This window comes from Galeopterus variegatus, unplaced genomic scaffold (genome assembly GCF_000696425.1).
Source record: "Galeopterus variegatus unplaced genomic scaffold, G_variegatus-3.0.2 Scaffold25, whole genome shotgun sequence".
Classification (NCBI taxonomy): Eukaryota; Metazoa; Chordata; class Mammalia; order Dermoptera; family Cynocephalidae; genus Galeopterus; species Galeopterus variegatus.
In genome coordinates, this window is record NW_007726136.1 from 333,537 (window position 1) to 359,394 (window position 25,858).

Sequence of the window (25,858 nt, forward strand, 5' to 3'; positions counted from 1 at the left end):
AGATTGAATTGAGGAAATCCCCAAGAACTCATCACCAAAAGAACAAGAGATGGAAAATATGAAAGAGAAAAATTAGACAAAAGGAGAATAGAAATTTATCTATCGATAGGAGATAGATTTTTAAAAAATAGCTGAGGACTTTGTAGAAATTAAAAGAAAAAAATAGGGCCGGCCTGTGGCTCACTCGGGAGAGTGCGGTGCTGATAACACCAAGGCCCCGGGTTCGGATCCCACATAGGGATGGCCGGTTCGCTCACTGGCTGAGCGTGGTGCTGACAACACCAAGTCAAGGGTTAAGATCCCCTTACCGGTCATCTTTTAAAAAAAAATAAAAAAAAGAAAAAAAAGAAAAAAATAAACTTAAATCCTTAGATTGGGAGAGATCTCATCATATGCTAAGCATGATAAAAAAAAAACAAAAAAATCCATTCCTGGTTTCACATTTCTTTCAATGCTCTTTGTTGTTGCTGTTGTTGTTGTTGTCTGGCTGGTAAGGGGATCTGAAACCCTTGACCTTGGTGTTATAACACCACACTCTAACCAAGTGAGCTAACCAGCCAGCCCTTAGTTTCACATTTTACTAAGACTTTAAGAACATCAAGGATCAAGAAAAAAAAAATTCTTATGCCAAAGACAAAGCAGATTATCTAAAAACAAGGAATAAGAATCTGACAGAATCCTCCATAGCAACACTGGAAGCCAGAAGACAATAAAATACTATTTTCAAAGAGATAAAGGAAAATGAACTTGAACCTAAAGGTGGGTATAGCTATACCATCCTTCAAGAGTAATGGCAAATTAAATACATTTTCAGACATCACTGAAAAGAAAAAAATGAAACAGTGGGTTGCCAGAAGCCAAAATGAGCAAATAAACCAATTAAACATATTGGCCATAATCAATTTTATTGTTTATAACTATGTTTAGTTGCTGGCACTAAAATTTCAGGACGCGTGAGTTGGGAGGAAAAGTATGGAGAACAGTCACAGTCATTGCCTACTGGGCGATGCTGGTGGCCCAACTCACCTTCTCTTGGCTTCACCTCTGATTCCAGCCGTAGCTGCCACCAGCTGATCCCGGAGGCTCACAGCAGCAGGCTGTCAGCTTCAGTGGGTCTCACGTTCTGCTCCAGGACTTGTAGGGTTAATTCTTCCAAAGGCAGCCCCCAACCAATGGGGTGGAAGCTGACGGGGAAGCATTTCTTGGCTAGCTCTTCAGGTGGGTGATTCTGAGAACCCCTCCATATGCTCCCCAGAAGGTCCCTGGTGGAACTGAGCCCAAATCACCCACAGTAGAGACCTCGATGATTCGCTCATATTGGCTTTCTCTCCGTCCCTCTCTCTCCCGGTCCATCTCTCCAGCTTCCTGCCGTTACCTCCCAGATAAACTTTCTACACACAGTCCTTATCTCAGGCTTTGCTTTCAAGAAGACTGTGAGCTAAGACACTAAGGTTCTTGTCTTCAGGAGAATCATAGAGAAACAGACTTTTTCATTGAGATATAATTTACATCCATTAAATGAATATTATGGGTGTAATTTAGTGGTTTTTAGTGCACAGTAGTCCCTCTCTGTCTTTGGGAGACACGTTCCCAGACCCCCAGTGGAAACCACTCCTGAAACCACGGACAGTACCAAACCCTATGCATACTGTCTTTGCCTGTACATACATACCTATGATACAGTTTCACTCATAAATTAGGTACAGTAAGTGATTAACAACAATAACTAATAATGAAATAAAATAATTATAACAATATACTGTTATAAAATTTATGTGAATGTATCTCTTCCTCTCTCTCTCCCTCAAAATGTCTTATTGTGCTGTACTCATCTCTCTTGTGACCTGTCCATCTGAGAACCGAGATGGCTACTAAGTGACTGAAGCGTCTACAGCATGGATATCCCGGAGGAAGGAATGATTCACTTCCCAGGTGGGATGGATTGGGACGGCATGAGATTTCATCATGCTACTCAGAATGGCATGCAATATAAAACGTACGAATTGTCTATTTCTGGAATTTTCTATTCAATATTTTCAGACTGTGGTTGACTGTAGGCAACTGAGCTTGTGGAAAGTGAAACCGTGGATAAGTGGTGACTACTGTATTACAAAACTGTGCAACCATCACCACTATGTAATTTCAGAATGTTTTTATCATCCCAAACAGAAATCCTGTACACATTTTAGCAGTAATTCCTAGTTCTACCACTACCCACTCTCCAGCCTTGGCAACCACTAATCTACTTTCTGTCTCTATGAATTTGCCTATTCTGGGCATTTCATATAAATGGAATCATGCAATATGTGACTGGCCTCTTTCACTTACTGTAAAGTTTTCAGTGTTCATCCATGTTATAGTATGTATCAGTATTTTGCTCCTTTTTATGGCTGAATAATATTCCATTGTATGGCAGAGTAAATATTAAAATGAACAATCCACCAATAATTCATCAATCATGAATGTATCAATCATGTTCTTTTTTTTTAAATTGTACTTAAAAAAATAAATTTACCATTTCATCCATTTCTAAGTGTACCATTCAGTATTAAGTATATTCAGTACTGTTGTGCAACCAATCTCCAGAACCTTTTTATCTAACAAAATGAAAACTCTATACCCATTAAACAATAACTCTCCATTTCCCCATCCCCAGCCCTTGGCAACCACCAGCTACTTTCTGCCTCTATGATTTTGACTACTCAAGGTACCTCACACAAGTGGAATCATACGGTATTTGTCTTTTAGTGGCTGGCTTCTTTCACTTAGCATAATGTCCTCAGGATCATCTATGTTGTAGCATGTGACAGGATTCCCTCCCTTTTTAAGGCTGAATAATATTCTTTTTTTTTTTTAAGATGACTGGTAAGGGGATCTTAACCCTTGGCTTGGTGTTGTCAGCACCACGCTCAGCCAGTGAGCAAACCGGCTGTCCCTATATGGGATCCAAACCCGTGGCCTTGGTGTTATCAGCACCACACTCCTCCAAGTGAGCCAAGGGCCAGCCCAAGGCTGAATAATATTCTATTGTATGTATATGATGGAGTTTGGATGTGTCCCCTCCAAAACTCATGTGGAAATTCGATCTCCAATGTGGCAGTGTTGGAAACTGATTGAGTCATGGGGGCAGATCCCTCATGAATAGATTAACGCTCTCACTGGGGGAGGAGGGGCAGTGAGTGAGTTCTTGCTCTATTAGTTCCTGGGAGAGCTCATTGCTTAAAAAGACCCTGGCACCTTCTCTCTCTCTCTTGCTTCCTCTCGCCATGTGATCTGCTTGTACCCACCAGCTGCCTGCTGCTTTTCCACCATGAATAGAAGCAGCCTGAGGCCCATGCCAGATGCAGCTGTCCCAGAATCATAAGCCAGATAAACCTCTTTTCCTAATAAATTACCCAGTTTCAGGTATTTATGTTATAGCAACACAAAACAGACTAAAACAGTATATATCACATTTTATTTATCCATCCATCTGTGGATAGACACTTGGGTTGCTTCCACCTCTTGGCTATTGTGAAAGGTGCTGCTATGAACACAGGTGTGCATAAATGTATCAATCAATAGGGCTGATCAGTTAACTCAATTGGTTAGTGTGAGAGTGTGGTGTTAATAACACAGAGGTCATAGGTTCAGATCCCATACCAGCAAGGGGCCAAAAAAAAGTGCCCATCAATAGTCAGTCAACACTCATTTATTGGACACTTACCATCTTCAAGGCACTGTTGCAGGTGCAGGGAATACAGCAGTGAACAAGACAGGCACCCTGCCCTCGAGGGGCTTATGTTCTAGTGGGGGCAGGTAATATGCACACAAAGGACTAGGCCACATGACTGCAGGTGCTGGTCAGTGACATGAGTAAGGTGAGCTCAGGCCATGGGGCTCGTGGTGACAGGCAAGGTGGGGCCTGCCTTATCCAGGGTGGTCTGAGAAGGCCTCTGCAAAGAAGGTGAGGCTTTAGGTGACACCTGAGTGAAACAGTAAGGTGGCTAAGACCTGAGGGGAAGAGCATTCAGGCAGGAGCAGCAGCGGGAGCAAAAGCCCAAGATCGGGTCAGTGTGGCGCGTGCTGAGCAGCAGCGAGGATGGTGAGGCTGGAGGGTCGTCAGAGGTGGGGGGGTGTGAGGACGGAGGCGCAGGGGGTGAGGGCTGGCCTGAGGGCGACGGGGGTGGGTGTGTGAGCTCTGGAGGGTGGCAGACGAGGCAGGCACGATCCTGCTGTGCAGAGGGTGGGTTTAGCAAGGGCAGAGTCCAGGCAGGGATTTCAGTCAGGCATGCCCCTAACTCAGCCCTGAAAGGGGCCGTGCCCAAACTGGGGGAACTACAAGAAGTCGAGAAATGTATTCATCACAGCGGGAAGTTTTAACCTGCAGATGAAGGAGCATCTCTGTGTCCCCCGTGCTGCCCCATGACTCCCGCTTTCTCCGTCCCCCCAAGGCCCTCCCTCCCTCCTACTCTTACCCTCAGTTCCTCCCATCAGCTCCCTTGTCCCTCAGAGCCTTCTAGCTCCTCACAGTCCCCACATGTCACCGCTGGCTCCTCCAGGCCCACTCCAGACCCTAATGTCCTTCCGACGCCTCCCGACTGTCCCAGTCCCTCCCAGTTCACTCTCCCCTTCACACGCCTGCCCGGCTCCATGTGGTCTCTCTGCCTCCGTTCCGCCCAATCCAGCTCTTCCCGCCACTCTAGCTTCCTTCCATCCCCAGTCCCTCTCTGAATCCCCAAATCATCCCCAGCTCCACCCAGTCCCTCAGTCCCTTCCTAACTCTTCCAGACACTCAGCCCTTTTATACCCTGCCCCGCCCCAGGACCACCGACTTCCTCCCATGTCCCACATTCCCTCTGGGGCCCCCCAGTGTGCTCTGTCCCTCTGGCCGAGCCTGATTAGAGACCCATTTTCTAGTTCCTCCTTCCAGACCATATGCAGATCGCTTTCCCACTTCCCAGATGGGCCATTACGCTGAGACTCTCCACTGGCCAGATACAGGTAAAACACACACAGGGTTTAATGCCATCTCCAGCCACCCTTAGACCCGGCAAGAAGGAAAGGAGGGGTCCCCCAGGCTCCCTTTCACTTCCCATCCCAGGCAGGATGACAGCAAGCTGACTATGGGGGTGCCCCTCCTGGGGTGGGGAGTTGAGCGGGTGGTCCCAGAGCAGAGAGAGGGGTGGGCTGCAGCAGGCTTGGACAGGGCACCAGAGGACTGTCTTTGGAGAGGCTGTGACTTTTTGAGATGGCCAGTCCTGCGCCACCCCTGTCCCACCCACCCCATCATCACCCAGTGCCCCCAAACTCCTCTAATTCTGCCAGGCCCACTCCATTCCTCCCAGTCCTTTCTCAGGCCCCCAGACCCTCTCAGCCCACCATCCTCCCATTTCCTCCAGTTCTCTACAGGCTTCCCAGTCTCCCCTCCATCCCCCAGGTCACCCCAGTCCTTCTCTTCCTCCCAGTCCCCCATGTCTCTGCTGGGGACAAGGAGATCACGGCTTAAAATTTTCTGTATACAAGGCAGAAAGTAGAAAAGAGGTGACCAGGGACTTAGGGGGAAGGAGGGGTTGTTGTTAATGGATACAGAGTTTCTATTTGGGAGGATAAAAAATTTCTGGAGATGGATGGTAGTTTGCACAACAATGTGAATGTACTTAATGCCACCAAACTGTACACTTAAGAATGGTTAAGGTGGTAACTTTTATGTTGTATATATTTTACCACAATAAAAAAATACTTTTTAAATCTTTCTCTATCTAAGGCACAGCTATCAGTCATTCCCAATTCCACCCAGTCCTCTCTGGTTCTCTCCAGTCCCCCTAAATCCCCACCATATCCACCCCCCGATCCAATAGACTCTCTGCCACTCCGCTACTTCAGTCCCACTCCATTACTCAGGAGCTATTTTCCCTCTCTTGGCTTGTATAATTTAGGAATTATGACAGAAACCTGCCTACAGTGGTTTAAACAAGTGGAACAGGATATGAGAATGGGACTTGTCTTGTCTCAGTATTGACTAAGACCCCCAGACGATAGGTGCCCATGACCCTCACACTCCGGAGTGAGGTAAGACCACTAAAGTAGGGCTTGCGAAGGAGGTAGTTGAGAACCAGTTTTGTGACCCTTAGCTGACCACCCCTCTCTAGCTCACAAAAGAGGCTGAGAAGTTAAGAGGGGTTAAAAACGTTAGAGGTAGGATTTCTTTGGAGAGACCATTATAGTGATTCCCACCACCAACACCCCCACATACAGCAGCAGTGGGGAAGAAGTGGGGGAATGCCTGTCCCTCACCTCAGGTCTAGGGAAATTGGCTTCAATAGGACCACTGAGAAAGCTCAGTGTGCATCAGTCAGTCAATCAGTAAGTCTTTGATAGTTCCAGGGACTAGGGGTGTGGCTGAGGATGAAATAGGGGTCCTCAGTAACTTAGAGAACATATTAGACTGGTCTCTGACTCATGCTTCAAAAATCTAATGAGGGTGACTTCCCTTTCTGCTATGATGGATTAACTGCCTCAGGAATTACCCCCTCCTACTGTAAGCAATTAAAAATCTGGAGAAAATATATGAAACATATTTTTACATTAAGCAACAGGTGGCACAGGACTGTGATTCCTCAGAGAGAGAAATAAACAACACAAATGCTGTAGCACACAGCCTGAGGGCACCTTCTGGGCCATAGTACAGAAGGGGGATCTCAAACAGAGCCCACCAGTCTCAATGAGTTGAGGAGGCAAAGTCTGGAGTTCCAAGTCCAAAGCAACTGGCAGGCACAACATACAGAGGAGGGAGGAGTCTCATAGAGAAAGGGCGCAGGATGTCTGCAGAGGAGTATTGTATAGGTTTCAGCTAAGAACTGATATGCGCATGTGTTAGAAGAACCTACCCGAGGCCAGGAAAATAACCACCCAGAAAGTAGAAGGCCGAACAATTTCAGGTGTTTACATGGGACTAGGAGTAGTCCAAATGGAAAGACGAAAATGGAAAGATCTTGTAATACACCAATCATTGAGTAGAGTCCTCAGAAGGGTCATGTGTTAGTAATAGAGCTAATTAGTCCCAGAATAAAGCCATCCTGCTATAACAAAGCTTAAAAGGAAGCCTAAAAAGATCAAGCTGATTCACAAGTACTTAACTGCATGCCAGAACAGTGTTCAACACTCTTTAAAGGATTACAACAAAATACAGCACTCAACAACATAAAATACACAATGTCCAGTGCCCATTAAGAAATTGCCTGACATGCAAAGAAGCGAAAAAATATGATGCCTAACTAAAAGAAAAAATCACTAGAGAAACAGACCCAGAAATAACAGAAATGATGAAATAAGTAGATAAAGATTTTGAAACAGTTATTTTAAATCTTGTACATATAATCACAAAAAATATGGACATGATGAGGATAGAAATGGACGACATACAAAAGAAACCAAAATGGAACTCACAGAGCTTAAATATAGATAATATCCAAATAAGAAATACACTGGATGAGATTAAGAGCAGGTGCAAGACTGCAGAAGAAAACATCAGTTAAATTGAGGAAATAGCAAAATCAGCAACCCAAGATAAAGCACTAAGAGAAAAGACACTGAAAAAGAAATGAACAGAGTCTTATGGGTTGTAGACAATATAAAATAGTCTAACATAGGTGTAACTGGAATCTCAGAAGGAGAGAAGAAGGAGAGGAGCAGAAAATTTTTTTTGTATAAATCGTGGTTTAATATTTTTCAAATTAGATGAAAACTAGAAATCCATAGATACAAGAATCTCAACAAAATCCAAGAAAAGAAATAAAGAAAACCACACCAAAGCACATCATAATCAAATTGCTGAAAACAAGTGATAAGAAAATCTTAAAAGCAGCTACAGAGATTCCACTTCTGGCCAAGATGGAATAACAAGAATTGGACTTACCTTCTCACTGAAACAACCTAAAAACAGACAAAATATATGAAATAAAAGTTGTTAAGACACTTGACATTAGGCAGCAAAGAACAGTGCTCCCTGAGAGATGAGAAACAAATCAGGCGAGTTCTACAATTGCCCCAGCTCACTTCTTGGGATATACTATGTAAAATTCTTATGCTATGTAAAATTCTTATGCTATGTAAAATTCTTATGCTGTGCAGGAAGTGGCATAACATCACTTGAAAGCGGACTACAATAGTCAAAGGTGTATACTACAAACACTAAAGCAATGACTAAAATAAAAAAACACAGACCTATAGTCAATAAACTAACAAAGGAGAAAAATGGGTCATAAATAATATTCAATTGGTCAAAAGAAGACAGAAAAGGAAGAGAAAAGGATCAAATAAGTCAGAAATAAGCAGAAGAAAATAATAAGAGCAGAGTGTATTTAAATGGGAAACAAAAACAATAAAGTCAACTATACCATAAATGAATCTAAAAGCTGATTCTTTGAAATAATCTATAAATGAAAACAGAAACATAGATTGAACAGGAAAAAAGAGAGAGAACACACAAATTATTAGAAATTAAAAAGAGGACATTTCTACAGATTCTACACACATCAGAAGGGTAGTAAGGTAATATTATGTACAACTTTATGCCAATAAACTTGACTTAGGTGAAATGAACAAATTTCTCGACGGACACAAACTATCAAAGTTTATTCAAAAAGAGTACATAACCCTTCCTAAATGAAAAGTCCAGGTTCAAATGACTTCACTGATGAATTCTACCAAACATTTAAGGAAGAAATAATTAAAATTGTATACAAGCTCTTCCAGAAATTTGTAGAGGAAGAAATACCTCCCAACTCACTTTATGAGACCAGCATTATCTTGATACCAGAACCAGATAAGACCATTACAATAAAACAGAACAACATTCCTTATGCACATAGACACAAAATCCTTAGCAGAATTTTAGCAGATCCAGTAATATAAAACAAGATAATACATTGTGACCATAAGGGGTTTATACCAGGAATTGAAAAGTAATCAATGTAATCTAAATAAACAGTGCAAATAAGAACAACTGTAGGATTATCTTAATAGATGCAGAAAAATCATTTGACAAAATGCAACATCCATTCACGATAAACACTCTTAGCAAACTATGAACAGAAAGGAACTTCCTCAACCAGATAAAGGGCATCCAAGATAAACTTACAGCTAATATCATACTTTATCATAAAAGGCTGAATGTTTCCCCTAAGATCAGGGGAAAATACCAAGATATTCTGTCTCATTTCTTCTGTTCAAAATTTTACTGGTGGTGTTTGCCAGTGCAATAAGGCAAGAAAAAGAAATAAGAGGCATACAGATTGGACAACTCTTTAGTCACAAAACATGATTGTCTAAGTTGAAAATCTTAAGGAATCTATGAAAAATAATCTACTAGAACTAATAAATGAGTTTAGCAAAGTCACAGGATACAATGATCAAGGTCAATATTCAGACATCAATTTTATTTCTTTATACTAGCAAGAAACAGATGTTTAAATTTTTTTAAAAATATATTACATAAAGGGTTCAGATCTCTGTACCAGCCAGCTCCCCTAAAATAAAATATAAATAGTATCAAAAAACTCTAAACACTCAGAAACATACTTAATAAAATATGTGCCAGACTTGTACAAGGAAAACTACAAAATATTGCTGAGATAAATTAAAGAAGACCTAAATAAACGGAGAGATATACCATGTTCATGAATCTTAACATTCAGTATTGTCAATTCTCCCCAAATTGATATAAACTATCCCAATAAAAATTTTTGTAGACTTTCTTAAAAACTGACAAGTCAATTCTAAAATTTAGCCCAAAAATTTTTTTAAGGAAGAAATATGTTAAAGTACTCAAACTATCTGATTTTGAGACTTATTATAAAGCTACAGTAATCATAATAGTGTTCTCTCAATGTAAAGATAGACATAGATATCAATGAAACAGAATAAAGAATCCAGAAATAGGCTCACACACATATAGACAATTGATTGTTAACAATGGTAACTTAGTGGGGAAAAGGATAGTCTTTTCCGCAAATGATGCTGAAATAATTGGATAACTATATGCGAAAATAAAATGAACCTGGACTTTTACCTCACACCATGCCCCCAAATTAATTCTAAATAAATCATAGACCTAAATATAAGATCTAAAACTATAACATTTCTAGAAGAAAACATAGAACAGAATCTTTGTGACCTTTGCTTAGGCAAAGATTTCTTAGATAGGAAATAAAAGCAAAATAATAAATATAACTACTAAAATTTAAAAGGTTTTTGTGTGTTTTTGTTTTTGTTTGTTTTTCTAAATTTTAAAGTTTCGATCTCTAAAGACATTGTTAAGAAAATGGAAAGACAAGCCACAGAATAGGAGAAAGCATATTTGCAAAACTTGTTTCTTTGATAAAAGGCTTGTGCCCAGAATGCACAAGGAATTCTTAAAACTCCATAGTAAGACTACCTGATTTTTTTTAATGGGCAAAAGATTTCAAAAGACACTTGAACAAAGAAGAATGGCAGTAAGCAAATAAATGATGTTCAACACCATTACACATTAGAGAAATGCAAATTAAAACTATGAGAAACTACTACACACACAAGCATGATTAAAATCTTAAAAACTGACAAAACTAAGTGTTGTTAAGAGTGTAGAACAACTGGAACTTTTATACATTGCTGGTGGGAATGCAAAATTGTACAGCTACTTTGCCTTTTTGTCTTTTTTTTTCGTGACTGGTAAGGGGATCGCAACCCTCAGTTGTCGCTTCCGTACCACGACAGGCAATGGGATCGCAACCCTTGGTGTCATGCCTGCACCACGCTCAACCAGTGAGTGGACGGTCTCTATATGGGATCCGAAACCTCGGCGGGAGTGCTGCCGCGCTCCCAAGCGCCGCACTCTACCGAATGCGCCACCGGGCCGGCCCTGTACAGCTACTTTGTTTTTGTTTTTTTTCCTTTTTGTCTTTTTTTACTGACCGGCAACGGGATCGCAACCCTCGGTGTTGCGCCTGCACCGCGCTCAGCCAGTGAGCGGGAACCGGTCTCCACATGGGATCCGAACCCTCGGCGGGAGTGAGTGCCACCACGCTCCCAAGAGGCGCACTCTCCAGTGCGCCACCGGGCCGGCCCTGTACAGCTACTTTGAAAAATAGTTTGGTAGTGGGCCGACCCCATGGCGCACTCGGGAGAGTGCGGTGCTGGGAGCGCAGCAGCACTCCTGCCATGGGTTTGGATCCTATATAGGGATGGCCGGTGCGCTCACTGACTGAGTGCGGTGCAGCCGGTCACAAAAAAGACAAAAAAAAAAAAAAAAAAAGAAAAGAAAAATAGTTTGGTAGTTTCTTGAGTGAGCCATATACTTACCATATGACCCAGAAATTCCATTCTTAGATATTTACCCAAGAGGAACAAAAACATACATTTGCATGAAGATTTATACATAATGCTTATAACACCTATATGAATAATAGTTAAAAATGGGAAACAACCCAATCTCCACCAATGGATGAATAGGTAAATTGTGCTACATAGATACAATAAACACAACTCAGTAATAAAAAGAAAAAACTACTGACACATGAACAATGTGGATGCTTCTCAAAGGCTTTATGCTAAGTGAAAGAAGCCAGATATGAATGAGTACATGTGACGTTTCCATTTACAATATGGAAATCCTTAAAACATAATGCCTTTTTTGTTGGCGGCTTGCCAGTATGGGGAACCAAACCCCTGACCTTGGTGTTACAAGGCTGTACAAACATAATGCCTTTGATCAAGGCAGATGTATAGGGACAGAAATCAGATCAGTGTGGGGCCTGCCCGTGGCTCACTCGGGAGAATGTGGTGCTGATAGCACCAAGGCCACAGGTTCGGATCCCATATAGGGACAGCCGGTTTGCTCACTTGGGAGAGCATGGTGCTGACAACACCAAGTCAAGGGTTAAGATCCACTTACTGGTCATCTTTAAAAAAAAAGAAAGAAAGAAAGAAATCAGATCAGTGATTGCCAATGGCCAGAGGTAAGAGGTGAGGTGAAGGGGTACAAGGAAACTTTTTGGATGTTGGAAATGTTGTCTCGATTGTGGTGTTGGTTGATGGCTGTATACTTGACAACCAGTGAATTTTACTTTATACAAGTTATACCTCAATATATCTGGGGGTTTTGTTTGTTTGGCAGCTGGCCAGTAGCTGGATCTGAACCCGTGACTTTGGTGTTATCAACATCGTGTTCTAACCACATGAACAAACCAGCCAGCCCTATCTGATTTTTTCTTTTGCCTCCATAACCCCCCACCCCCTCTTTTTTTGCCCTCCCTTCAGCTGTATCTGATTTTTAAGATCCAACACATGAGAGACTTGCTGGCTAATAGTGGTTTGGATAGTAAAGTGAAGAGAGTTGGCTGCACTGGAAATATAAAATCTACCTCCAAAATCTACTGGAGGAAAAGGATGCGAGATTGTTTCCCGTGGACCAGACGAGAGCCGTGGAGGAGCAAGGACCAGCACAAAGCTGCATTAAACCTGCCCGAGAGTGCCACCTGGAGGGAAGATGCGTCCCCAGCCGCGGGAAGCTGAAGGCTGACCTGCTGTGAGCCCGGGAGAGGTCAGCTACACCAAGGGACTCGTGGGTGACAGACCCCCAAACGGTGCGAGCTAGATTGTCTCAGAACTTACAAAATTGCCCCTAGATGAAGAGCCAGCTATACAAATAGACAAAGCCCGAGACGCTTCCGTGCCAGCTCACACAGTACTAATCAAGATAAGACTTTTCTGCCCCCTTCCCCCTCCTGCTCCCCCACTTGGACCCTGGAGGAACCAAAAGCAGCCAGAGTTAGTGAGGAGGATGAGAATCCCAGGGTGTATGAGCAGGTGGGAGGAGGGACACTGAGAAGTTAATTAGATTCTCTCTCTCCACACACACACACGCACACGCATGCACACACGCACGCATGCACGCACACACACGCATGTGCGCACAAACGCATGTGCACACACACGCACGCACACACACGCATGCGCACACACGCACGCGCACACTCATGTGCACACACACGCATGTGCACGCACACACACACACACACACACACACCTTTCCCCATTGCATGCTGCCTGCACAAAACAGACCAAGATTCAGGGTTTTCTTTTGCCTGAACTCTACCTAATAAAGTTCTAAGAGCAAAGCAAACAAAGAACAAATCAAGAAGATGCAAAGGAGAAATTTTTAACTTTAAATGAACTTTTAAGGTTTTTTTGGTTGGATTTTTTATTTTGCATTTTTTTATTGTGGTAAAATATGTGTAACTTAAAATTTGTCAGCACCATGGGGCCGGCCCGTGGCTCATTCGGGAGAGTGCGGTGCTGATAACACCAAGGCCACGGGTTCAGATCCCTATATAGGGATGGCTGGTTGGCTCACTTGGGAGAGCGCGGTGCTGACAACGCCAAGTCAAAGGTTAAGACCCTCTTACCAGTCATCTTTTAAAAATATATATATATTATCAGCACCAAATATACACACACTGTTGTGCATCTGTCTTAAGAAACTTTTCGTCATCTCATACTGAAACCCTATACCCACCAAACAACTCCCATTACCCCCTACCCCCGCCACACCCTATTCTACCCTCCACCTGCATGAATTTGGCCACACTGTGTGGTTTTTTAAATGGCAGTTACTGAAACGATACTTTTATAACTTCAAGTACCCAGGAACTTTTTACCAACAGAGTTCGGAAAGGCTTGGGCCTGCCCTATATTCAGTTCAAAAGGGCAGCGATGTGCAGTCCCCACAGAACAAGTTTGAATGGAAATTGGAAGGTAGAAGTAAAGGTGCTTCATGCTGGCACCCTGTGAGTCTTGTTTGTTCAGCCTCACAACCACACAAACAAAGGGGTTTTTCTCCCCATGTGACAAGAAATCTAAAGGTATAGAGTCCAGGGCTAACACCACTGGTCGAGAAGTCACCAACAGCCAGGCTCCTTCCAGCTTCTTGCCGCACTGTGTTTGGTGTAGCCCACCATCCCCGTGGTCTAGGTCCAGAGTCTGAGCTCCAGGCAGGAAGAAGAGGAAAAGGAAGAGGCTTTGGGGGGAACTGAAGAAACTGTCACTCAGACCATGTCCTACGTTCTGTGCTTCAGAAGAGTGAGCTGGTTGACAAAACCCGTTCTAGGGCCGGCCCGGTGGCGCACTGGATAGTGCGCCGCTTGGGAAGCGCGGCGGCGCTCCCACCCAAGGGTTCGGATCCCACATACAGACTGGTTCCCGCTCACTGGCTGAGCGAGGCGCGGGAGCAACGCCGAGGGTTGCAATCCCGTTGCCGGTCCCCGGTCCGGTACGGGGGCAACACTGAGGGTTGCGATCCGTTGCCGGACACGGAAAAAGACAAAAAGAAAAAAAAAAAAAAAAAAACCTGTTCTAAAGGATCAGGAAGCCAGAGGACGGCCACGTCTCTTGTTAGGGCCAGACTGATCAATGATTCTCATCTCTGAGTATTGAAGACACACACTCATATTAAAGACCTGGGGCGATTATCTAGCTGGTGAGCTTAGGCCACATGTCTGTAGCTTGGCTATGCCAGCAGGGTGGGTGAGGAAGGATTCGCTCCCTCGGCTACTGTAGTGGGAGAAGGCGGTGGGAGGCAGGCACTGGATATCATTGTCTCTGTCATATAAATGGGCTGGAGATGACCCTGTATATTAAACCCTATGTAGTTTACTTCTGCACAATAGCACTGTTAGCTTAAAAGCCTACGGTAGCCAAACTCAATTTTTTACATCCAATTGCTTTAAATATAGCCCCAATACGTGTATGTTTAACCACTTAGGGCCTGCCTGCTTTGCATACCCTGCCAAACTGCGTCCAACATCAGCTGGCCATAGATAGGACAAACCCTGGGGCTATAAAAAAAAAAAAAAGCTCAAGCCCCTGCTGGAGTTCTTTGACCCAAAGACATCCCTCCTCACCTAGACATGTAAACCCTCTCTTCGATTCCCCTCTCCCGGGGAGTTCCCTTGCCCTCTTGCCCTCCTGGGTGGTGGCCCTGCTCACTATCCCTAGGTCTTCTGCTCTGAGGGACTTGCTCTCCCAGGCAACCCAGTCCAAGTGCCCCCCCCAAAGAAAGCTCATTGTGTGCTGCTGCCCTCTTGTGGTCATATTTTTCCGTCCTCGGCCCCCAAATCCTATAATTCACCATGGCGTCCCAACCCTGATAGGGGAGGAATAATTCCCCATCAGAAAATCTGGATACTATTAGGGAGGAGAATAGAGAGTAGGCAGCCAAAAACCTGACGAATATCCACTAGAGTAGGTAATGCCTAAGATAAATAAGGCTCTCAGCACAAGGGAAAGGCTGGTGCCCCAAGGCAACTGGAGCACTTTGACAAGAGACAGAAGCAGTGAGTAAAGAACCAGACGCTGCCAGGAAAGAAGCACCAGGGGCGCTTTGTGATCCATCCCTTCTGCTGTAGAAATATTAAGAAAAGAAATTGACAAAGTGATGCCCTCTTACAAGAATCGAGCTTCCTCCATTCTAAATCTCAGTCAAAGACGCCCTGTCCCTGGGAGCTAAGCAGGTGGGGAAGCCACAAACATCCTCCTCGCCTCTTCAAGTTTTCAGAGACTTTGAGCCTGTGTCAAATGGGCAATGGTGCCGCTTCTTCCTCCCTGCTCCCACTCCAATCTGCATATGATGTGTGCTGCCCTCCAGGGACCCCTTGGAGTACAGTGGTGCCCCCTTAACCACGGGAGACACGTTCCAAGACCCTCAGTAGATGCCTGAAACCGCAGATAATACCAAACTGTATGTATACTGGGTTTTTTTTCCCTAAATGCACATACCTATGATAAAGTTTGTTTTATAAATTAGGCACAGAGGGAGATTAATGGCAATAACTGATAATAAAATAGACCAATTATAACAATATACTGTAATGAAAGTAAAATAAGGTTTACTTGAACACAACTATTGCCATACCGTGACAGTCAATCTGATAACCCAGCCAGCTACTAAGTGACTAACGGGCAGTAGCATACGCAGCCCAGGATATGCTGGACAAAGAGATGGTTCCTTTCCAGGGTGGGATGGAGCGGGACAATGCAAGATTTCACCACGCTACTTAGAACAGCACGCAATTTAAAATTTATGATTTGTTTTTCGGTGGTGTTTTTGCAGCTGGCGGGAATGGGGATCTGAACTCTTGACCTTGGTGTTATGAGGCTGCACTCTAACCAACTGAGCCAACTGGAGAGCCTGTGTATGATGAACTGCTTATGTCTGGAATTTTCCATTTAAGATTTTTAGACCATGATTGACTGGGTTACTGAACCATGATAAAGGGGTTCTACTGTATATGCATCAGTCAGTGTTATTAATTGTAAGCAAAAGACACACTTCTGCCTGAATTAAACAAAAAACAAATTTATGAAAGGTCTGTGGGTACAGAAAATGGATGGGGGGAAGGATGCTGTTGGAACTGGCTGAGAGGCCATGCGGCCAGGACCAGTGCTCAAAATCATGCTGCAGAAATGTCTGGTGAAGGTACCACTGGCTCCACCACACCTAAGCACCAGCTGCCACAACTTGTATCCCTGACACTGAACAATACATGCCCTGTTGTCATACATATAACTCCGAGGCAAGATTGTGAAGGTGCACTGCTGTCCCTACTAGGTACAAACAAATGACTTCTGGATTCTCTGCTTATTGAGAGAGAGAACAAAACATTTGCCGGGGCTGTGTTGATTTTCTCCAATGAAGAAACCCCTGGAATACCAGCTCCAATTTAGGTTACCTCTTTTTACTGTACTACTGCCATTTTCCAAGGCCTATCCGTCTTCTGCATTAGACAAACCACTAAATTAAGTTGAAATGTGATAGTTATCAATACCTCTTCATCTTTCAAGTCTTTAATGGTAGCATCCATTCATCTTTACAATTCCTCCCAAAATGTAGTATTGATTTTAGCTTACTATTCTGCTTATAGAGGGAGCCCTGCAGAGGCTTCCACTTGGCCTTTACTATGATAAAGGCTCTTACTCTGTGCGTCTAAGAAGCAATGTGAAGAGTATAATCATTGCTGAGTGTATTTATTCCAACTGCAAATTCAGAAAGTGTGTAGATAACCACAGGATAAGTATTCCACAGACCTCCCATAAAGTAATGTAGGTCAAATTCCCCTTTAACAAGTAACCTTCAAAGTCTCTTTCTAACTAATGGACCCAGGGCATTCAGAAATGATTAGCTCAGAGCAGGCACCCAATAATCCCTGAAAGATGTGGGTATTTCCCTTTCCTGAGTGCACAGTTATCCTAGCAAATGGCATATACTCATTCTAATACCACCTCCCTGTCTATCGCATTCCTGGCTTGATCAAAAATCTTGTCCAGTGGTTTATGCAATTGGGATCATCTGGAGTGTTGTGGGGTTTTTTTATTTGTTCTTTTAATTCCAATATTTTGGTCACATTGCACAGAGAGACAGCTTGCAAAAATTGAAGTCTTCTATCCACATCACACTTTATTGTCTCTATCTCTAGAGCCAAATCCCAGCATGCCCCAGGGGGGCAATTATGAAGTCCACCTGGGAAAGGCTTTATACACATGCATGCATGCATGTATGCATGCATGTGGCAGACCTGAGCCACAGAAATGATGAACAGGAGAGTCTTTTCTGGAGCCTGAAGGGATGGTAGAAAGGCTGACTGCTGGGTGCATATCCTCCCTCGTCTCTGGAATCCCTCTGATTGGAAGAACAGCCAGGGCTGCTGGAGGACATGCTCTGTGGACTGAGGGACAACCAATCTTTGGCTGTTTTCCAGGCTCCTCCCTGTCCTCCCCCAGCACGAGTGTCTCAGAATAGGAACTCAGTGAACATTTGTTAAATGCATCTGTGAGGTTATTGCTATTAGCAGCAATTCTCAAGCCTGAATACCCGTAATAATCATCAGGGGAGCTTTAAAAAATATCATGACTGGGCTCAATTCCAGAGAAACTGACTCCATTGGTGTGAGACTGGAGGGGAGGAAGAAATCAGGATATTGTTTTGTAATCAATACAGGTGATTCCAGTTTCATAAATCAGTGGCGGAAGACATGAGATAATGCAGTGGGTCTCAGCCTTGCCTGCACATTGAAAACACCTGGGAAGCTTAAAAAAAAAAACCCAATAAATGGCCAACCCAGAGATTCTGACTTAGCTATTTAACTGGTCTGCCTGGGTACTGGGATTTTTTTTAAATCTTGCCAGGTGATTCTAATATGCAGCTAAGGCTGAGAACCATTAGGATAAAAGAATGAATAAATGAGGAAATGAGGAAAGGGCTGAAGGAATGAATGAATCTACAGTCTTACACTTCAGACTGAGAGTTACCATGCAAGTGTGCATATGTGTGTGTGAGGTTGCAGGGGTAGAGAATTACCCATATCATTTAGCACTAGGGAGACTGAGGCCCAGAGAGCAGAGAGAAAGGAACTCATGTTTTTGGAGGGTCTGCTCTGTACCAAGCACTGGCCTAGATACTTTAAATGTATTTTCTTGTTTAATCCTAACAACCGTGTAAGGATAGATATTATCCCCATTTTACAGAAGTAGAGTCAAGACTCCCAGAGGTTAAATGACTTGCCTGCAGTCACAAAGGGAGTCAGTGGCAGACACCGGACCGAACAGAGGTCTCTGGAGCCAATGCCAACCACCACCCCTCACTGCACCCCCAGCCAAGAATCATGTCTGCTGCACAAAGGGAGCCAGTGCTAGAAGCCCAGACGCCAGGCTGAAGGTGGGGCAGGAGATGGGGCAGCACAGACGGATAAGGTTCCCAGCTGCCTATTCTTAGGGAACACTAGCCTCCATTCTGAGATTCAACCTTCCTACATTGCATGAAAAGGAAGTGAAATCAAATTATTTTATGAAATGAGAGCAGATGGTAATTGTGATCTCCCCCACCGCTGGCAAAATTAGAAGCTGGCAACCCTATGCTGCTATCTCCATTTGGTTGGTTGGTTCATTGGTCCAAGAAATCCAAAAATCTGGAAACCAAAGATTTCTTTGGGGAATTAGGGGTGGAAACCAGTTTGTAGTGGGCTAAGGGAAAAAAGTGGGAGGCAAGAAAGCAGAGGCAGCAGGTGTACATGACTTTTTGTAGGCTGGTGCTACTCAAAGTGTGGTTCCAGGATTGTGGCCACAGCATCACCTGGAGCTAGGAAAACAAATTCCTGGCCCCTACCCCAACCTACAGAGACAGAATCCCTGGCAGCAGAGCCCAGCAGTCTGATCTAAGAAGCTCCCTCAGTGATTCTGAAACACACCAAAGTTAGAGAACCCCTGTCCTCGCTTGTGAAGAAGCCAAGAGAAAGGGACATGTCTGGAGAGCCATGTGAGATTAAAGGATGATTTCTGTGCTTGTTGTTTTAATGCAGAAAATACTTGGGCTTTTTTCTTTTTGTATTTTATTGAAATACAATATACATAAAGTGCATATATCATAAGTGTGCAGCTTGACGCATTTTTCACAACCAGCACACCCATGCATGGAACTAACACCCAGATGAAGAAACAACATCTCCCCAGCATCTCAGAAGCCCTCATCACTATTTGACTTCCAGTGGCGGAGACTAGTTTTACCTGTTTCTGTACTTTATATAAATGAAAGCATGTAGCACGTGCTCCTTCGTGTCTGGCTTCTTTCACTCACCATTGTGTTGTAAGATCCATATACATTATCGCTCACAATGGTAGCTCGCTCACTCTCATTGTTGCAGAGTATCCCACTGTGCAACTTACACCATTCATTCTACTGATAATGCGTGTTTGGGCAGTTTCCAATTTGGGCCTGTTTCAAATAGCGCAGGTCTTTGATGTGAACCCAGGGTGAAGGAATTTGGAAACTCCCAGTTTCCAGGCTGACTCCCAAAGAAGTCTGTGGCGCCACCTACTGGACGAGATCCACATGACATGCCCAGGGAGTTGCCTTCACCACCAGGGAAGTTGTTACCCAGAACAGAAACCCAGAACTCAGAGTAGCCTCAGGCTGAGCTTTGACCCCAGCGGGAGACTAGACACCCCCACACCGGAACCTAGTCATGTGCTGAGCCCTGACACAGGTCCCCATGAAACTGTAGCTCTAATTCAAGTCCATAGTCCCTAGACTAGAGTCCTGGGCAGGCCAGGGACCCAGAGGTTGCATTCCCCAAGGGGAGGGGCCCGCGGGCGTCCTGGCTCTCAAGGCTCCGGCTCCCTGAACTCACTGAGCTGAGCCCCCTGACCGGCAGCCACACTGGGAACCCTGTCATGAGAGCCCCTTGGGCCCTGTGTCCTAATGGGACAGGCTCACAGGCTGCTTTCCTGGCCCCACACCCTGCCCAGACCTGTTCTAGATTCCGCCACCTCCCTTCCTTCCCCAAGGCCACACCACCTCCCACCGCCCCGCTTGGGCAGGGCTTGGGCAGGGCCTCCAAGACTCAGCTGGGCAGGCCGGCGGCAGGAGGGCAGGGTCAGGCACCAGGGGCCATGGAACCCCCAGCAGAGCCTGTGCTCTACCAGAAGCTGCTACTCTGGGAGGCGAGCTTGGAGTCAGAGGAGGACGAGGAAGAGGGGAAGGAGGAGGATCAGACATCAGAGCCACTGGTTCTCAGCCCCTGGAGGCCCCAGGATTCCTCTGGGTGAGTCAGGGGGGTCTGGCCACCCAGTTCCTCAGGCTTGAGGCTGGCAGTCCCTCTCTTGAGAGTCCCTAAGTGGGGGGCTGAGCAACCCTATGCTTGGCTTAGCTCCAGGAACTTTCTGGGTGAATGGTGGGAAACCTAGGCTGCAGCCCTAGTCCTGGCCTGAGCCAGTCAATCAAAAGTCTCAGCATCTGAAGGGACATTTGTACCAAGCCAGCCCCTGTTCTATCTGCTGCTCTGTCAAAGCTTCCCATCCCCCAACCCCTGGTGCAGGAGGCACCTGCTCGGCAGGTCGAGGCCTGGCTGTGCCCCACTCCCTGGTCCCTTCCTCCTGCCTACCCAGCCCCCCTCAGGTCTCCCTCCCATCTGGCTCCACCCTGCCTCTCTGACCTCTCCAAAGACTCCCTACTGTGCCATCCTTAGTTTCCCCACACTCTTTCCCATCTCCATGTGTTTGTACATGCTGTGCCCTCTGCCTGGAAGCCCTTTATGCCTTGGCAAACTTGTACTCCTCTTGCAAGATCAGGCCCTTTGGGAAAACATTCCCTGGGTTCTCTTGGGGCTCTTGGGTGTTCCCCTTCTCTGGCCCTGGCTCAGGACACCCCTCTCTGCAGGAACAGGGTTGGCGGGCTGCCTGGAGCCTGGGCCCGACTAGCGGCAGCCCTGCTGCTACTGGCTGTTGGCTGCTCCATGGCTGTGTGGCAGCTCCAAACTAGGGGTGGCTCCACAGGAAGCTTGGGCTCTGGGGACCCTCCACCCAGGGGACACACCCATCGCCCCGGCGTCTACCACCATGGCGCAATCATCAGCCCGGCAGGTCAGTGCTGGGGCAGCTTGGGGGAGGGGAGGGGTCATGGGTCACTGGTCCCAGGCCCCTGCCCGTGACAGTCCCTTCCTTGCTGCAGCCACATGCACCCACATGGGCCAAGAGCTGCTTGTTGCTGGAGGCAACGTCGTGGATGCCGGAGTTGGAGCTGCCCTGTGCCTAGCGGTAGTACATCCTCATGCCACAGGGCTAGGTCAGTGACCCATGACCCCAGGCAGCAACCCCAACTCAGGGCCTGGGCAGTGACCTGGAACTCAGGCAGTCAGTGGCCCTGACCTCAAGGTGATTAGTGAACAGGACCTAGGATTTGGGCAGTGGCCCCAACCCTAAATTGTGACCCTTGACCCCAGGTCTGTGTCATCTTGACCCCAGGCCCGGTCAGTAACTCCTAATCCTGGGCTCAGTCAGTAACTTCTACCTCAAACAAGTCAGTGACCCTTCACCTGGGGCTTCTGAGTGCCCCTGACTCCTGTGTGCCACTTTGTCTCCCCCCAGGTGCCACGTTCTGGGGCCTCTTCCACAATAGCTCCTCTGGCAATTCAACCGCCCTGACATCAGGCCCAGTCCGGACCCTGGCCCCCGGACTGGGGCTGCCCACAGCCCTGCCCACCCTGCACTTGCTGCACACACACTTCGGCCGCCTGCCCTGGCCACGCCTGCTGGAGGGCCCCACTACGCTGGCTCAAAAGGGCTTCCTGGTGGACGCACCCCTGGCAAGGGCCCTGGAAACTCAGGGCACAAAGGCCCTCTGTCCACTGCTTTGCCAGGCCAACGGGACCCCCCTGGGTCCCGGGGCCAGAGCCACCAACCCAAAACTGGCAGCCATGCTACGCAGGGCGGCAATCATCCCCACCCCACACCTTGCTGGGAATGCTCTACTGAGTCTGCTGGTCAGAGACCTGGGGCTGGAGGTACCCTCAGCCGGGCCCATGCCCACCTTGGAGCCAGCACTGCAGCTACCTGTGCCCCAGGGCATCCTCTTCACCACTCCCAGCCCCTCAGCTGGCCCAGAACTGCTGGCACTTCTGGAGGTGGCCCTTCATTCCGGGAGGCCCAGCCCTGACCCCTGCCCATCGCTCATGCAAACTGCTGTGACCCCCACAAGCAGCGTTCTGGCCACTGTGGACAGCAATGGCTCCATGCTTCTTCTTACTTCCTCGCTCAACAGCTCCTTTGGCTCTGGACACCTGTCCCCAAGCACTGGGGTTCTGCTCAGCAACCTGGTGGCCAGGTCTGCAACCGGCACGTGGGCCTGCCCTCTCATCTTCCGTGGCAGCCCAGATGACACAGAAGCTGATGTGTTGGGGCTGGTGATTTCGGGAACCCCTGAGGTGACCAGAGCCACGAGTCACGCCTTGCTCAGCCATCTGGCAGGGCCCCATAGGCAGACCCAGCACCAGCACCAGGCCCAGGAAGGACCAACAGAGAGGCCCAGCGCTTGTGGCCAAGGGACCCTGCTCCAAGTGGCAGCCCATGCAGAGCATGCCCATGTCTCCAGTGTCCCCAGTGGCTGCTGCCCCTTCCAGGGATTCTAACAGCAGAGGAAGGGGTCTGGCAGGGAGCAGTGTTGTCTCCAGCCTGGGGCAGGAGCAGAGCAGACCCAGCGGCAATGAAGTGCATAAAGAGTGTGTATCTGTGACGTGCTCACACGGGCTCAGGCCCCCAACCCCTAGCCTGGTCAGTAACCTGGACTCGAGTTCTGACATCCAAGGCTAGCTCAATCATTCTTCAAAGCACCCCCACTGGATGGAATTTCTGACTGCAGCTAAGGAAGCTGCAGATAGTTGGGAAAGAGCAACAGGGCCTGGCGCTAGTCCTAAATTCACATCCAACTTTGAGATGAACAGATGGAAGAATGCCAAGACCCTGCCTAGCCTCTGGGCCCCCTGGGACAGGACTGGCCGAGTCCAGGGTACTGCTGGCATCTCCATCCTCCCCTTCAGGCCACCCTCTGCTGATCTCCCTCACCTGGACTGGAAACAGAATAAAAATCAAGTGGAATAAAAATCCTGGACACCAATTGCCGTTCCTGCTTCCTGGTTAATTTCCCATCTGTCTTTGAGGCACCTGGTGTCAGGGCTTCCCCCAGGGCCACACAGGTAACCAACACCCAGGGAGGGGCAGAGCCTGGGCTGGCGTCTTCAGCTTCCTCCTAGGGCACATATGTGCAAGGTTAACCTCTTAATTTTGCCTTCCAGAACAGACAGCAGAGCAGGGAAGGAGTTAATAGAGTGAGCAGGAGGTGCCCAGGGCCCTGGTACAAAGGTGCGGGATCTGGGTGTGTGGAATTGAAAGGCTGAGTTTGGCCCTGATCTCCTCCTAGGACTGAGGGCTCTCTGGGCACAACCTTCTAGAAACAGCTTCTCAAGTCACGAAGCACTGGTGGCCAATAGCTCTCCCCTGTCCCCCATTGTAAAAGGCATCTCTACTTTAATAGAATTCTGATTTAATAGAATGATCGCACCATCTCCACCCCTCCCCAAAGAAAAATTTTCCCCAGCTCAGTAATGGTGCCACAATCTACCGAGTTATTTTAGCCACAAACCTGCCATTCCTTTCTCATCCTCTCCCTCCACATCCAAATCCATCACCTGCCCCAACCAGCTCCAAATTAGGCTGAATCTGACCAGTTCTCATAGTACGCAGGTCCAATCCACATTGTTTCTAACTGGCCTTTTTGCTCCTACCTTTGTGTGCCTGCCCTCCATCCCCCACACGGCTGCTAGAATAATCTTTTTAAGGTGTAAAGCTGATCAAGTTCTGCCCCTGCTTAAAACCTTTCAGTGACTTTCCATCACACTCAGAATGAAATCCAAACTCCTGACCCTGGCCTGGGGTCCTACACAGCCATGCTTCTCACCTACCTCATCCCCTCCAGCTCTGGGGCCTTTGTAGCTGCAGTGTCCTCTGCCTGGGGGGTTGTCCCCTCTTAGACCTTAGCCCTGGGGAATGGGGGAGGAGTCCTTGTCACTCAGCTCTCAGCCCAAATGTCACCTCCTCATAGAGGCCTTCCCTGACCACCTCCTCAAATTAGTATCGTATAACCTATTGAATTTTATTAACAATGTTTTTAACAGGTGATGTATTAATGTGTTTCAAATTTTAGAAGTCTGAGGGCCTGCCAGTTAGCTCACTTGGTTAGAGCATGATGCTGGCAACCCCAAGGTGAAGGGTTCAGATCCCTGCACCCACCAGCTGCAAGAAAAAAAAATCCGACCCTTGCATTCCGAGGCTGGCCGGTTGGCTCAGGGGGTTAGAGCGCAGTATTGATTAACACCAAGGTCAACGGTTCAGATCTCCTTACCGTCCAGCCACCCCCCCCCAGAAGTGACCCCTGCATTCCTTCATATTAGCTTTTCTCATGTATTTGGCTGCTTGTTCATCAGCTGTCTCCCGCCACTAGAAAGGGCGTGCATGCCAGCCACTGAGTTCCCCCTGTCTACCGCAGCACTGTGCGGCACATAGTAGGAGCTCAGTAATTGCTGCCTGGCTTCAGTGTTCCCAGCGCGGGGACCGCTCTGGGACGCGATGGATCGATCTGCTTCACCTGGACTTGCTTGCCAAGATAGGTCCTCGGAAATGCCCCCGGGGGTAGGAAGGGGCAGGTGCGGCAGCCGCGGGGGGAGGGGGGCTGTGAGCGGAAGGGGGGCAGGTGCGGCAGCCGCGGGGGGAGGGGGGCTGTGAGCGGAAGGGGGGCAGGTGCGGCAGCCGCGGGGGGAGGGGGGCTGTGAGCGGAAGGGGGGCAGGTGCGGCAGCCGCGGGGGGAGGGGGGCTGTGAGCGGAAGGGGGGCAGGTGCGGCAGCCGCGGGGGGAGGGGGGCTGTGAGCGGAAGGGGGGCAGGTGCGGCAGCCGCGGGGGGAGGGGGGCTGTGAGCGGAAGGGGGGCAGGTGCGGCAGCCGCGGGGGGAGGGGGGCTGTGAGCGGAAGGGGGGCAGGTGCGGCAGCCGCGGGGGGAGGGGGGCTGTGAGCGGAAGGGGGGCAGGTGCGGCAGCCGCGGGGGGAGGGGGGCTGTGAGCGGAAGGGGGGCAGGTGCGGCAGCCGCGGGGGGAGGGGGGCTGTGAGCGGAAGGGGGGCAGGTGCGGCAGCCGCGGGGGGAGGGGGGCTGTGAGCGGAAGGGGGGCAGGTGCGGCAGCCGCGGGGGGAGGGGGGCTGTGAGCGGAAGGGGGGCAGGTGCGGCAGCCGCGGGGGGAGGGGGTGTGCGTGGAAGGTGGGCAGGTGCTGCAGCCCGGGCGGGAGAGGATGTGCGTGGAAGGCGGGCAGGTGCGACGCACGGCTCCCGAGGGTTTTCCATCCAGGGGGCGGGCAGAGGGGGCCGGGCCTTCCTCGGCTCCGCCCACTCCCGGCTCCCCGCCCGGCCTAGTGCGCACGCGCCGCGACCCGACCCGGAAGCGGCTGTCCTGGAGCCCACGTGTCTCGGGAGC

At 47.7% G+C, this 25,858-nt stretch overlaps 1 protein-coding gene across 2 annotated transcripts; it reads left to right on the plus strand.

The window, feature by feature from the left end:
- The first annotated feature begins 20,460 nt into the window (after positions 1-20,460).
- On the plus strand, positions 20,461-23,458 carry GGT6 (gamma-glutamyltransferase 6). Of its 2 annotated transcripts, XM_008568654.1 has the most exons (4): positions 20,461-20,612; positions 21,227-21,429; positions 21,518-21,631; positions 21,934-23,458. In XM_008568654.1, the coding sequence occupies exons 1-4, from the start codon at positions 20,461-20,463 to the stop codon at positions 22,971-22,973; spliced, it is 1,509 nt and encodes a 502-aa protein (XP_008566876.1). In that variant the 3' UTR covers positions 22,974-23,458. The 2 variants fall into 2 exon arrangements, with proteins under 2 accessions (XP_008566876.1, XP_008566880.1); XM_008568658.1 differs by lacking the exon at positions 21,518-21,631.
- The last annotated feature ends 2,400 nt before the right edge of the window (positions 23,459-25,858 follow it).

What these genes read in the sequence shown, in the direction of transcription:
- GGT6 (XM_008568654.1), top strand. Translation starts at nt 20,461, where the DNA reads ATGGAACCCCCAGCAGAGCCTGTGCTCTACCAGAAGCTGCTACTCTGG. An exon ending in CGCAATCATCAGCCCGGCAG is followed by an intron (nt 21,430 to 21,517) that starts GTCAGTGCTGGG and finishes TCCTTGCTGCAG; the next exon opens with CCACATGCACCCACATGGGC. An exon ending in TCCTCATGCCACAGGGCTAG is followed by an intron (nt 21,632 to 21,933) that starts GTCAGTGACCCA and finishes GTCTCCCCCCAG; the next exon opens with GTGCCACGTTCTGGGGCCTC.